We start from the raw sequence: 13,895 nt of genomic DNA on the forward strand, positions 1-13,895 counted from the left end.
TAGAGTGTGGAAACCCGCTGGAGTGGCAGGCCTGCCCGAGTCAGCATTCCCAGCCGCCTTGTGCCTGTTCTGTTAATTTTAGAAACTCCTCCAGCCTGGATGTATTATTAGCTTTATGTACAGAGGGCCACATGCCCTCAGTAGCCTCTCTATGCCACTGTTTTGTTTTGTTTTTTTTCCTAAGAGATTAAATGAAAAGAAATGACAGTGGTGTGTATACAGGGGTGTTTGCACACTGTGTGTGTGAATGGGGATACCTGTGTGTGTGTCTAATGAGTGTATTCAGCCGTCTTTGAATCATGCATGTGAGGCTGGGGGAAAAATATACACAGCAGGAAAGCACCTCAGAGGAACGGAAACCATTCTCCTGGGGTCCACGACTCATTAGCAGCATGTGCTGTGTTCTTTGTAGTGAGGCATCAGGGGTGGAGTGTGATGGCTGGGGTAGGTTGTCAGGACTTAGGTTGGGTTTTCCCGACTGGAATAAGGGTATTGGAGCTGGAGAAAGGGCAGGGGGCAGTGGGACAGGGAAGGAGCTGCACTTGACCTCTTGGCACAGGTCTTTCCACATGAAGACCTGTCTTGGGGCCCTGAAGGGCTTGATTTTCAAAGATGCTACAGGAAGCTTCCACTCGGGAACCCACCTTTCCCTGAGCTGTGTGATGTGGGACAGCTGTCCTGCCCACCTTCTGTGAAGCAGTCCCTGCCCTCTCCTTGACTCATAGCACCATTTTGAGGTATACTGGCCAAGAAAACAATTTGCTGTGAAGTAATTTTTTCTTTTCAAACCTGGAGCTCTTCAAGCAGGGGCACTTTGGTTTTGTGGTGGAACCCTCTGAAGACTAGAAGAATGCTTATCTATTTCCCTCCCACTTCCTTCCTCCCGGCTTCCCTGCAGTAGAGAATTAAAGATGGCTGAAAGGTTATTTCTCTTGGGAGAAGACATGCTAATTTCTGTCCAACTTAATACCTTTATGTCATTGTGTAACTAACTGTCTAAATTAGTAGCAGAAAGAAACAGCTCTGCAGCGCGAGTCCTGGAGCCAGCCTTTTGGTGGCTGGTACCTGGGCAGGGTCCTTGGAATTGTTGGCCATACCTTATAAATGTGAGATCTGTGCCTACCTGTGCTATCACAATCCTCCAGTGGGGCTGTTGCTATGTCAGGTGGGAAACAAGTTGGCTTTCTAAATAGTTTACCCACTCAGATGCTCTACATGGGGGTCCCTGCCCCCCACCTGCTCCGCAGGGCAGACATGCAAGTGTTTGGTGCCTTAGAGATGGTGCTGGGAGCCCTGGGGGCCCTGGCATTACTCACTGAAATCCCCCCATTAACAATTCCTGCTGTTGATGTTACCACTGCCCATCCACACCCCCTGTTAGGATGTAAACCCCTGGGAGAGGGAGATGTACAGATATTTTGTGACTACAGAGGATGGACTAAAGGGTGAGCCCAGGGAACCAGTGTGGGAGAGAGTAAGATCTGAATTATAGGACTGAATGTTGGGACTCCATTCCTCATTACACAGTGGGGAAAATGGGCCCAGAGAGAGAGGAGGGAAACCTACCCGATATCACACAGCATGTCAGTGACAGAGCCCATGCCTCCTGCCTCCCAGTGCCTGCTGTGTCTGGACCTCCCCTGTGCTCTGGTCACGGTCCGTGGCATGTCTGCCTGACAGCCTGTCCCAAGCCATGCTGACCCTCAGGGAGGTTGGAGCAGCCTGACCTGAGCCTGGAGTGGTGCTGGGTGAGATGCTCCTGTATCTGAAGCAGCCTCTCACTTCTCTCAGATGTCATTGTTTGTTTTGCTTTTCAATCTGACTCCCACAGGGGGCTGGGGAAGGGAGTAGGAGGCTCGTCATCAGGCGATCTCACGAAACAGCAGGGCTGAGGGCATCCTTAGTGAATGATGAGCTTCTTGTGGTGTCTTTCCCCTGGTATCTGCCAATTTCCATGTCTTGCCCTTGTACCCATGTGCTGTTACCCTGAGCATTTTGGAACCTCCAAACCTCCTCTCTCACACATTCACTCTCCCTCAGAACTGTCTCTTAGTCTATAACTCATCCCTCTCTCCCTGGTGACTGACCCCCCACTGTGTCTCTGGGCAGATTTTACTGGGACCTGACCATGCTGCTCCTGATGGTGGGAAACCTGATCATCATCCCCGTGGGCATCACCTTCTTCAAGGATGAGAATACCACGCCCTGGATCGTCTTCAATGTGGTGTCGGACACGTTCTTCCTCGTCGACTTGGTCCTCAACTTCCGCACGGGGATTGTGGTGGAGGACAACACAGAGATCATCCTGGACCCTCAGCGGATCAAAATGAAGTACCTCAAAAGCTGGTTCGTGGTGGATTTCATCTCCTCCATCCCCGTGGACTACATCTTCCTCATTGTGGAGACGCGCATTGACTCGGAGGTCTACAAGACAGCCCGGGCCCTGCGCATCGTTCGCTTCACCAAGATCCTCAGCCTCCTGCGCCTCTTGCGTCTCTCCCGCCTCATTCGGTATATTCATCAGTGGGAGGAGGTGAGTGGTCAGCCTCAAACCTCTTGGGGGAGGGGGACCTTTCCCTCAGAGGGAGTGAGGGGCCATCAGATTGTCTCAGACAGTTGGATATGGGTTGTTGGATTGTAGCAGGCACCTCTGCTCCAGGAGGACAAATACTAGTAATTTCTTACCAGCTACTGTGCAGAGTACTTTATATGCAGTATCCCATTTAATTCTCACAGCAGCCTTAGGGGTTAACATATAGGCACATATACTCATTTCTCACATGAAGAAACTGAAAGAAACATTAAGTGATTTACACAAGGTCACACCATTGGTAATGAGAACTCAAGCCAACTGACCCCAGAGCCTGCACTGGTAACTTCTGTACTATATTATAGGGGTTGCAAACTCCTAAGTCTACAGGGACCAGACAGGGAATGCAGATGGGTGAACAGGACCAGTTGGAGCCCAGTAGAGAATGTTGTGGACTGGGGAAAACTGGAGAACACATCTTCCATCTATAATTGGGCAGCCTCTACTCAGCTCTAGCCAATTGTTGCCAAGTGGGAATGGGCCCAGAGTTGCTACAGATTTATCATGAGATAAAGAAATCTGGATTTTTATGCAGAATTTTTTGGCAACTGTCTTAGGTTGGGTTCTTCTGAAGCAGACCCCAAGATGCTTCTTTTGGGGGAAGTATTCCCAGAAAAGGCTGGTGAGGGAGCAGGGACAGGGAAGGGTAGGAAGCCTAGCAAGGGTGAGCCATCAAGTAAAGTCCCAGGGTGAGTGAATTTGGCTCAATCCCACAGAGGATATCTGGGGACAGTTATCCCAGTCAGGGCAAAAGAGTTGGAATTATTCTACTCTTTTCCCTGTCAGTCATTGCTTAAGGGCACTTCCGGCACCCCTCAGCTAGCAGGCACAACGGTTCCCAGCAGCCTGGGGCAGGCCACTGACAGAGATGCAGGTGCTGACTGTTGAGAGTGAAAGCCTTTGGGGAGCCTGGAGCCACAGTGCATAAAAACTTGTAAAGAGATCCAAGGGGCTCTGGGCAGAGCACCGACTATAGAAAGTAAACAAAAAATTTTGAAAAACTGGGTGGGCCAACCCTGTTTGGCACAAACCTAACTCATTCATGGGTGAAATGCAGTCAGTCTGCAGGAAGAAGAGAAGAGAACTAAAGGCCGTGATTTGAAGAAAAGCAGGGTGACCATACCCAGCGTTTCAGTCTGTATCTGCCACCCACCCTTGCTATGCCTTTTGACAGCAGGCCAGGCCAACCTGAAGGTCCCGGAGCAGGGGCGACAAGCCCTGCGAGGTGGGGTGCTTTTCCTGCTGTGTTCTGCTGCTGCACTGCTGGTCCCCTGGTCTTCAGGACCCCTGCTTGGTTGGACAGAAGTTCCCAGGATCAGGCTACACAGCCCCCCACCCTCTCCTCCCAGCAGAAACCCAGGCCCTGGCCCGCAGCCAGCTGATGGTTTGGGGCACCGGCAGATTCAGGTCAGAGGCTTCAAGAACACGTGCCTCAGGAGAAGTGCCTACACCAGCTTGGCAGAATTACTTCATGGCAGAAATTCTCTTTGGCTTGGAAAATTTGCATTATTCCTGCTGACAGAGAGTGGCAATGACTTGCTCACACGTGACAGACCTCTGGCAGAGCTGGGGCAGAGCCTACTTGGCCCTCTTGGCTCCCAGCAGCCTGGCAGTCCCCGCCTGGCCCAGCAGAATGCTCATGGGCTTTGGAGGTAGAATGGCACATTCTAGACACAAGTTAAAATCCCTGATCCACACTGCCTAGCTGTGTGACAGAGTCACCTTACCTCTCTGAGCCTCAGTCTCTTTATCTGCAAAATTAGGTACCTTCCTTACCAGGTCATTATGAGGCTTAAATGAGGCTTAAAAGACCTCAGCACAAAGCCTGGTACAGAAGAGCTGGTTAATAAATGCCCTCTACCCCCTGATGGTCTTACCAACCCCTATACTTCTACAGTGTGTTTACTTTTCTCACTTACTTTTTACCCATTATTTCTTTGGTTCCTCAAATCCACCTGGCAAGGTAAACAGGGCAGAACCGGAAGGGCCAGCTGCCCCAAAGGTGAGATTTTTGACTAGGCCTCTTGATGCCTGGTTCCATGCACTGTCACCCATGGGTGACTGGACTCAGTTCAGTACAGCAGGCACCCACTGAGCTCCCAACCCATGCCCTGTCCTGTGTGGGTCACTAGGCACCACAGGGATAAGAGGCAACTCCCAGCTGAGACTGGGAAGGGGCAGTGAAGTAGGTTGCAGGGTTGGATGAGGAGTTCTGTTTGACAAGCTGAGTCTGAAGTACCTGTGGGACATTTAAGTGCAGAGAGATGTTGGCATGTGGGTCTGAGCTCGTGGCTGAGAGGGAACAGTGCCTGTGATGGGGGCTGGCTGGGGTCAGGCTGCGTGTCTGTGGAAAAAAAATGGAAGCTTATTTCCCAGAATTCCCTGAGAGGCTTGCCTCCTGGTTTTTGGATCAAGTCAGCTCCCTCAGTCCTCCAGAAACCCCCAGCCTTCCCTCTGTATTAGACCCCCAGCTAGATTGTCACTGCAAGCAGAGTAGTGGCAGCTTTTTCCAGTCGCTGGCATGGGTTCATGACTCCAGGTGCCAGCCTCCCTGGGGCCAACCTTGCTGCCCCCTTGGGCCTAGGCTTTGGGGGCCGTGGTGTTTGGTGGGAGTTGGCAGAGTTGCCAGTGGCAGGCAGGGCAAGCCCCGGAGCAGGAGCTCTGCTCTTCTTTTGCCATCCCCATACCCTACACCCTTTGAGCTCAGGGCCAGGGCTCCTGGTGTCCCTCTGGCCCTGCTCCCCTCTGGTCAGGCTGAAGTCCTAGCCTTCCCCTGGGGTAGGCAGAGGCCCCAGGAGGCCTCAGGTCAAGTCTCTGAACTGGGCCTCGTTGCCCAATCCCATGGGCAGGACGGGAGATCCCAGGAGGCCAGATGGAAGACTCTGCTCCCTCCATACACACCCTTATCTCTCCTACCAGCTGGGGAGGAAATTGCTTTGAGCTGGTGTCTGCCAGGCACAAGGCCCAGCCAAGGGCTCCCACTGGACTCCTGGGATTGGATTGGGGCTTCCCATCTGGTCTCAGGGAACTCCGACTCCAGATCCTGAACAGTCTGCCTAGCCCTGGGGCTTCTCTCAGCATCCCCTCACCCCCACCAGGCTCAGCTTGGCCTGGGGGCAGCAGCAGGGAGACCTCAAGTCCCCAAGAGACCTAGAAAATGGGAGAATTTAGTAGGGAATGCTGTCTCTTTCTTAGCTCCCTCTGTGAATCTCTTTCCTTCTTTGGGCCTCAGTTTCTCCAATTGTGCTCTGATGAGCTCTGATCAGACCCCAGGAGTGCTCTGATGTCCTCTGAGTTGGTAGCTCTCCGGGCTCAGCCCCAGCTCCAGTATCCCTTGGAAAGGTTCTCATGAGCTGATCCTGAGGACATTGTCATGGTTGAGGGGTCTAAAAGAAGCCTCAACATGGGGGCTGGGGAGTTTGTCTCCCACATGGGTCCCTAGAGAAGCTGCGGAGATGTGAGGCTCCTGACCTCCAGGCTCCTCCTCTGTCTCCCCTAACCCAGTGCGTTCCCCCAGTAGGAGATTTTCTAAGTATTAGTGGCAGGTCCTGGGAGTCAGGAGAAGGAGGAGTGGTCTGGGGAAGGTGAAGCTGCCTTCTCAAAGGACTCCAGCCTCTGCCTCTATCCTGGGTGATCTAGGTCAGCATCCTCCCTCCCAAGCCTCTCCCAGTCAAGCCTCTTCCCTCCCTCTGAGGTGCGAGCTTGTTATAGGCATGGAGGCTATTGTTAGAAACCGCCAGTTTCCCCACTTCGGATGTTCCCCTGCAGGGCCCAGCACCCCAGCGGCCCATCCCAGAAGCCTCTTCTCTTCCTTGGAAGCTTGGAGCAGTGGATGGCGGGCTGGAGGCAGGGGCCTGGTCTGGGGGCTGTGCAACTGCTGATGGGTGGGCCTCAATTTCTCCATTGTTCTCAGAATCTGGTATTTGGCCTCTTTGGGGAGGGTCCTGGGGGGCAGGGGCTGACCTTCTCTACCAGCCCCAGAAAGGGACCAGGTGTGACCTTCAGTGCAGTTGCTTCCAGCCACTCTTTCTTAGGCCTTGGATTACTCTCCTCATCAGGCTGCTTGATCCTGAGATACAGGTGGAAGTTTGTTCTTCATTGAGGAGGGAAACAAGTCCCTCGGACAGAAATCAACCAGGTCCTCAAAAGAGGCCCTGCTGGAAACTGTGGTGACCTGACCCCCAGTTTCTGGTCACTTCTCAAGAGAAATCCACTGTTTATTTTAAGGTTTGGGGAAGAGGGAAAGAAAGGAGCCAATGTGTGCTGCAGACCTACTATGTGTCAGCTGTGGACATTATTTTACCTGATCCCCAGTTCAGCCCTGGGAGTTATTGACCCATACCACAAACGGGGAGACAGAGGCTTAGGGTGTAGGCGGCACATACCCAAGGTAGGAAATGTGTTGATCTGTCCTTGCACTGAAGTTGAGAAACTGCAGAAGGAGTGGGAGCAGGGCTTCCCTGAGTGCCACGCAAGGCACAGAGAGCAAGCTGCTGAGCCTGCCCGCCCATTGAGGTTGCAGTGGCCCTGCAAATTAAGTTGCTCAAAACCACAGTCAGAACCAACATCATAAAAAGGGGTTTTAATAAAGTATAAAGAGCAAGATAAATATTTGCCAAGTGCAGCTGACTTGCGGGTGGCCTATGGCCCTAGCCCACAGCGGGAACACATAAGTGCCTTGCTCTTGACAACCATGTCCTGGATGCAGCAGAGTGTTGGGGGGATGGGGTGAGTGTCCTCACAGTCTGGGGTCCCCTCTTAGCATGAATGGATGTGCCCCATGCCCCAACTTTTTGCAGGAAGTTCAGACTTTGTCATGTCTGTAGTTTTGGTTTTGCAGTGTCTGAGAACCATCTGCAATATCCCTCACCTCCACCCTTATCCCACATCTGCTGAACACTCCCTCCATCACCATCCCTTGTCATCACCCCACTGTCACCAAACACCCTACCCCACCCTCACCCATCATCAATGAACACTGCCAGCATCTGCCTCCATCATCGTCTTCACTACCAGGCAAACCCCCACCCCATGCCCTCAGTAGAATGCATAAGTCTGTGTCCACCTAGAAGAAAATGGCACCTTCGTTCTTTCCACAAAGTCAAAGGCAGCTTCTGTATGAGCTGCACCTGCCCAGAATGGACGTCTCTATCTAATTCCGAGGTATAGACTAGTGGTGACGCTAATCCCCACCATCCCCATCACTGTCATCATCACCTTCGTCATTAAGCAGTTCTCAGTTCCTCCGTGCCATGTTCATTACTGAGATCATGATAAAGGCAAAATTAGACAAGGACTTTATCTTGGAAGAAAATTAGTTACAAAGGGAAGAAAAACAGTTGAAACAAAAAAGAAAACAAGACATCACATAAAAGTGAACCTTGATGCTTCTGTCATTAAGACTCAGAGTGATTCATAGAAAAGAGCAATTATTGTAGTCTGTGGCAGTCTGGGACATTTTCTGGAAGTAGCCTGAGGCTTCCTTTAGCTCTCGTATCATACCCATTCATTCATCTATGCATTTGTGCATTTATTCAGGCAATCAACACACTTCTAAGTGTCTACCTATGTTAAGTACTGAGGCATACAGATGTGAAAACATATAAAGACTCCTGACCTCATGGAGCAAGTGAATGACATTTTAGGTAGAGATAAGTCCATGAAGGATATAAATCGGGGCAAAGAGCCATGGTTGAGGGGTAGGGGTGGGGGGAGGGCATTGTCTACTTTACACAGAAGGGTCCCAGAAGGCCTCTCCCTGGAAGCGTGTTGTAGCTGAGATATAACAATGAGAAGGAGCTGGAGGAAAGACGTAACAGGCAGATGGAATAGCCAGTCCAATAGTGAGGCCCTGAGGCAAGAATAGGCTTGGGGCCCTCCAGAACTTGAAAGAAGGCAAGTGTGGCTGGAGGGGTGAGGGATGGGAAGAGTGGGAAGCAGAAGTGGACAGGGGGTCAGGGGCCAGGACACTGAGGGCCACAGTGAGGCAGTTGGTTCATACTCTCAGATGCCATGGGAAGCCACTGGAAGGCTTACAGTGAGGAGATATGCTCTGATTTGTGTCTTTAAACAGTCTTTCTAACTGCTTTATAGAAAAAGGATTGGGGGGCAGGGAATCACATCAGGAGGTTGGGGCAGTTGTCTTGGTAAAACAGAATAGAGTTTAGAGTAGAGTAGTATTAGGATTGGAGTGAAGTAGATGAATTTAATGTATATACTTAGGAAGTTGAGCCAAAATGAATTGGTGATGGAGTGGATGTGGGGAGGGGGTGAAAGTAGGGGAAATCTGAGATGGCTGTTGGGTTTTTGCTGCTCAACTACAAGCCTGCATCTGAGCAGAGGGATCTTAGTGCCCGGCCTCAGCCCCTCTCCTGAGCTCTCCAATGTCCTGCTTGACCTTCTCTGCTGCTGGGCTTCCAGATACATGTTCCCAGGTCCTTTTTCTGGGTGTGACTGAGCTCCCCAGCTGGACTCTGTGCTCTGGGCAAGCAGGGGCAAGACCTTCCTCCCTGAACTCCTCATTTGGAGGGGAACTTCTTGGGCACTGACACAGGCTGACCTCATGGGGATGTGCGGTAGACATTTGGGGTCCCAATGAGGGTACCACTCTTAGACCCAGGCAAGAGAGGGCCATACTTTTAGAGGGCTCCCCTCCCCAGAGTGAGGGGTCTATTGGGCCCTACCAGCTCTTTCCAGACCACACTCAAGGTAACTGGGACCCCAGAATTCCACAACCCTCTACCCTAAAAGCTCTACTTCTGTGTCCAGGGCCCCTCACTGCAGGCCACTTCCCCAGGTGTGTGCCTGGAGGGGATCGTCCTGCTCTGAGGCACACCCCTATGCCTTCTTATGGGTGGCTGTTTGTAGTGCCAAGCACAAAGCTTGATGTGGGCTAGGGTCCCTCACCATGGGACAGGAGAGAAGAGAAGAGGGGTCGGCCATGTTCTGGTGTGGTTTTCTGCAACTTCTAAATTCAAACCTAGCCTTCCAGGGCATTATGATAGTTTGTTCTGTCAAGGTGGGAGGATAGAATATATTTTCTTTAACAGTTGGTTGGCTTGATTTGCAACTTTAAATATCCAAGACTGTGGTATATGGAACTCTGTGAGTCCCCTTTCCCTGGACCCTGAAATTTTAGGGGCATTTTCTGTTATCCCCAGCTAAGTTCTCATCTAGGTGCCAGGGGAAGGCTGCCATTCTGTTCCTGACCATCCAGTATCTCTGCTGCCAGCAGCATTGGTTTTCTTAGCCTGTTTCCCATCAGTAGCAAAGGCCTGACTATTCCTCAGGTTCCAAAGGCTGGGAGATGAAGAAGCTTAATAATAACAACTCAGCCTGTATATGTATCACAGGACCCAGAGCACTTTCCTGGTCTAGACTTTTAATATTTCAAGCAACCCTTGAAGTGGGATGGGATAGCAGGGGAGTGCGGGTGCGGCAGATGTCTAACTTGGTTCAGTTGGGGAGACTGAGGTTTAGGGGAGATGAGGGCAGGTTCTGGGATTGTCATCTCTGAGATGGCGCCACATTATTCAGCCTCCACAGGCCCATAGGGTAGGGGGAGGCAGGGAGCTGGTGGCCTCCTAGTCAGCCAAGACTCAGAAAGGTTAGTGACTTGCTTAGTGCAAAAGAGGCAGAAGTGGGATCTTTGCCCAGAGCCAGTGTTATTATTTGGGGAGATGCTGAGGGAGCATGGGGAGAGGCCAGGATCCAGGCCACCAAACCACCGTCAGCAGTGGAGGGATGGAGCAGAGAGTCCGGCTTCATACGCAGGTACTCTGTGCATCCCAGACACAGGCCTCAGCCCAGCCTGAGCCTGACCCTGGTCATCTGACTCTGGCCACAGACTCACCTGCCTGGTCTCCATTGTCTACCATTCCTTATCAGCCACAGCAGACACTAACATGTGTTGGCTTAGCCAAGAGTGAACACGCTGACAGCCCGAGTGGTGCTGGGCTGCAGGACACACAGCATCATCTGAAGCATCCCACTGTGCACTTAGCATATGGGAGTCTAGAGGCCAGGAGGTCCCACCTGGCTGTGGGTCTACCTGCTGCGTGCATCTGCGCTTATCGTTCAGCCTTTTTGGGTTTTAGTTGTTTTATCTGCAAAATGGAACTACCGAAAACCACCCTTCTTTCTCTGGGCCAATCTAATAATCTACAATGGCACAGGCTTCAGAATCAGGCAGATCTGGGTTCAAAATCTGGCCCTGCCACTGTGATCTTGAGCAAGTGACTTTACTTCTCTGAGCCTTGGTGTTTCCACCTGTAAAATGGGCTAACAATAACTTCAGCAAAGGGCTGTGAGTTTAAATGAGATGATGAATATGGGGCCCACGTGCCCTTACTCTGGTGTGCTGTCACTGATTCCTCTGTCGCCAGAGCCACGGGTGAGTGGGGGACAAGCTTGATCTACCATCCTTCTGTGAACCTTTTTAATGCTTGTTTCATCCTGAAAAGACTCCACAGCCTTTTGACCAGAACATTCAGAGTTATGCCCTTTCTGGGGCCTCAGTTGGGCATGACTGTGGGCAAACAGTATTCATCTTCAGTTTTCAGAACCCAGGCTGAACTCATATTTCAGAAGGGGAAACTGAGGCCATTACTATGAGAATATCCTAGCCAACAATTACAGGGCTGTGGCTAGGAGATCACTGGACAGAGAATTGAAATATATAGGGTCTGTCTTCTTGGGCCTCAGTTTCCCTATCTGAAATGGGCTTAAATTAGGTCTCTTTGGCATTCTGAAGTTCTTCATTTTGATCCAGGAGGGGTATCTTTGCCTGGGAATGTTATGGAGGGACCAGAACTGGGGGCGGGTGGCCAAGTGGGTGAGACCCCCAAGGTCTCCCAGGCCAGTGATAAGGCCAGAACTTCCATGGTGTCCCCTGCGGGAAACTGAGCTGCTCTGGGGAGAGGGAGGTGGGGCAGGGGTGCTGGCATATGCCCACCCTGGCCCTGCCCAGCCACACATCAACAGTCCCTCTTGGAGCTTCAGGGAATGGAGATAGACGGACGGCAGTAAGCGGGGGTTAAGGGACTGTACTTTATTAAACTATAAAGGAGGAGTACTAATACCAATACATATTAACTAACAATAAAGATGAATTATTAATAAGTTAATTATGGTTTGCAATTTATTGAACACCTCAATACCCCAGTCCCAAGCACTTCACATGTATAATTTAGTCCTTATGACAACCCAGTCAGGTAAGAATTTTTATTGCCGTTTTCCAAATGAGGAAATGTGATCAGAGAGGTTCACTGATTTTCTCAAGGTCACACAGCTAGGAATTGGGAGAAAGCAGGTCTGAGTTCAGCCTCTCTGAACTTGGAGACTGTGGGCCCATGCTGGTCCTTCTGCAGTCCCACAGCTGTCTTAGACAGAGCCCTCTGCCCCTGGGCTGGGTCCTGAGTGTCAAGTGATGCTGGTGTGACTACAGACCTTGGGTCAGAGGGGCTTGGTCTCCCGAGAAGCCTTAGGCTGGCTGGTTCTTGTCCCCAGATGTCCTCACACCCTGGGCAAGCTGATGAAGTAGCACTTTATGGGCTGGATGGGGCTCCAGCTACTCTCCCTCCACTAGTCTGGCCTGGCTGGCTAGACCACTCATGTAGGCCCACACTGTGCACCAATCCCAGACAGCCTCCCACAGGACCCTACAGCTTGCATCGCATCACCTCTTCCGGTCTGCCTTCCCACCTCAGCCACAGCCTGCACCTGCACCAAGCTGGGCGCCCCATAAAGCAGGTGCAGGGCAGAGCAGTGCCCACACTCAGCTCCAGGGTGTGGGAAGCAGGGGTTCCTGCCCCCTCCCAGCAACCCACCCGTCGGGGCCATCCCCTCCCACCTCTGCCGGCAGATCTTCCACATGACCTATGACCTGGCCAGCGCCGTGGTGCGCATCGTGAACCTCATCGGGATGATGCTGCTGCTCTGCCACTGGGACGGCTGCCTGCAGTTCCTGGTGCCTATGCTGCAGGACTTCCCCGACGACTGCTGGGTGTCCATCAACAACATGGTGGTGAGTGCACCCCGTCCACCCGCCTGGGCCATTTTCCAGGGCCGGGGGCCTGAGGCCAGAGATGCAGAGCAGGTCGACAGCTTGGAACTCCTGAGTCCCAGGAGGTAGAGCCCAGCACCCATTGATCCAAGGCTGTACTCTATACAGGCAAGTCCCCAGAATCCATCCACAGAGCTGTCCCCATGTGAATTGGGAGCCTCGATATTTGGCCTTGATTTTGCCCAGGGAGACTAAGTCTTAGATGTCCTCAGGTTGTATCAGGTGTGGCCTAGCTGGGCTAGGGGCTTGACATCTGCACCCTAAAGGCAGACCAATCCTTAAAAGCTGAGCCCAAGAAAACAGAAATCTGTTTGCAGCACATACAGACTCCTGGGTCACAGGAGCCACTTTTCTGCTCCATTGACCTCACTGGGATGTCCTCCCCCCACCCCACATACATCCTGGAGACCAAGGACCTGGTCACATGGGGCCCTGAGCCTGAGGGTGACAGGATGGAACCTTATCCCCTCCCTACCTCTCAAACCCTTTGAGTGAGAGAAGTTGTAATTGGGGCTATGGAAGCCCTAGGGCAGAGTCCCCCACCCCCTCTGTGGACAGAGTGGGCTCCAGGCAGTGGGTCAGGGTGTTGGGGAGGCCCCCCTGGACCTGTAAACCTTTCTCCCCATCCATCTGGCTATAACCCCTGCCTCCTCTCATTCTCCCTTCCAGTCAGTTCGGTTTGGTCTGAAGGCAAATCCCCAGGGCCCCAGGGGAGAAAAAAGCTTTGAAAGAGGCAAAAGAGACCCTGAGGCATCTTTCAGCATCAAACAGGCCTTTACAAAGCCCTTTGATGAGCTATGTGTAAATGAATGGGCCATATGGATTGAATTTGCTCTGAGGCTCAGCAGTAAGGCCGGAAGCCCCAACTGGAGGCTGCTGGGGGAGCCCAGGTCCTTTCCACCCCTGGGGATCAGCCCCTCGGACCCCTACCCTAGTGTGGCCTAGAGTCACCAGACCAGAGACTCTAGCTCTGGTCTGTCCAGGACATGCTGAGTGACCTTGAACATGGCACACAGGCTCCATGAAGCAAGAGGAGCTTCTGTGCCTCCTTCCAGGTGCTGGGCAAAGCCTGGTGACTGTGCAAGTGCTTAGGGCACCAGGCACAGGTCCTGTGGGTTTCATGTTGTTGGTAACACATCTGCCACGTGAACAGAGTGACACACTGGGGAGGTGACCAGTGCTGGGGTTTGGCTAGCAGCCCCTTCATCTGGGGTAGTTTCCTCTATGTGAGGGTAGCAGGCC

General features: G+C 52.1%; 1 protein-coding gene across 1 annotated transcript in view; it reads left to right on the top strand.

Moving 5' to 3' along the window:
• The window catches only part of HCN4 (hyperpolarization activated cyclic nucleotide gated potassium channel 4), a 43,643-nt gene that overhangs the window by 22,303 nt on the left and 7,445 nt on the right, over positions 1-13,895 (top strand). The window contains exons 2-3 of the mRNA XM_037835375.1: positions 2,110-2,533; positions 12,453-12,614. Coding sequence (XP_037691303.1) covers positions 2,110-2,533; positions 12,453-12,614 — 586 coding nt within the window. The remainder of the gene's footprint in view (positions 1-2,109; positions 2,534-12,452; positions 12,615-13,895) is intronic.

Source organism: Choloepus didactylus, chromosome 4, assembly GCF_015220235.1.
Source record: "Choloepus didactylus isolate mChoDid1 chromosome 4, mChoDid1.pri, whole genome shotgun sequence".
In the NCBI taxonomy this organism is placed as follows: Eukaryota; Metazoa; Chordata; class Mammalia; order Pilosa; family Megalonychidae; genus Choloepus; species Choloepus didactylus.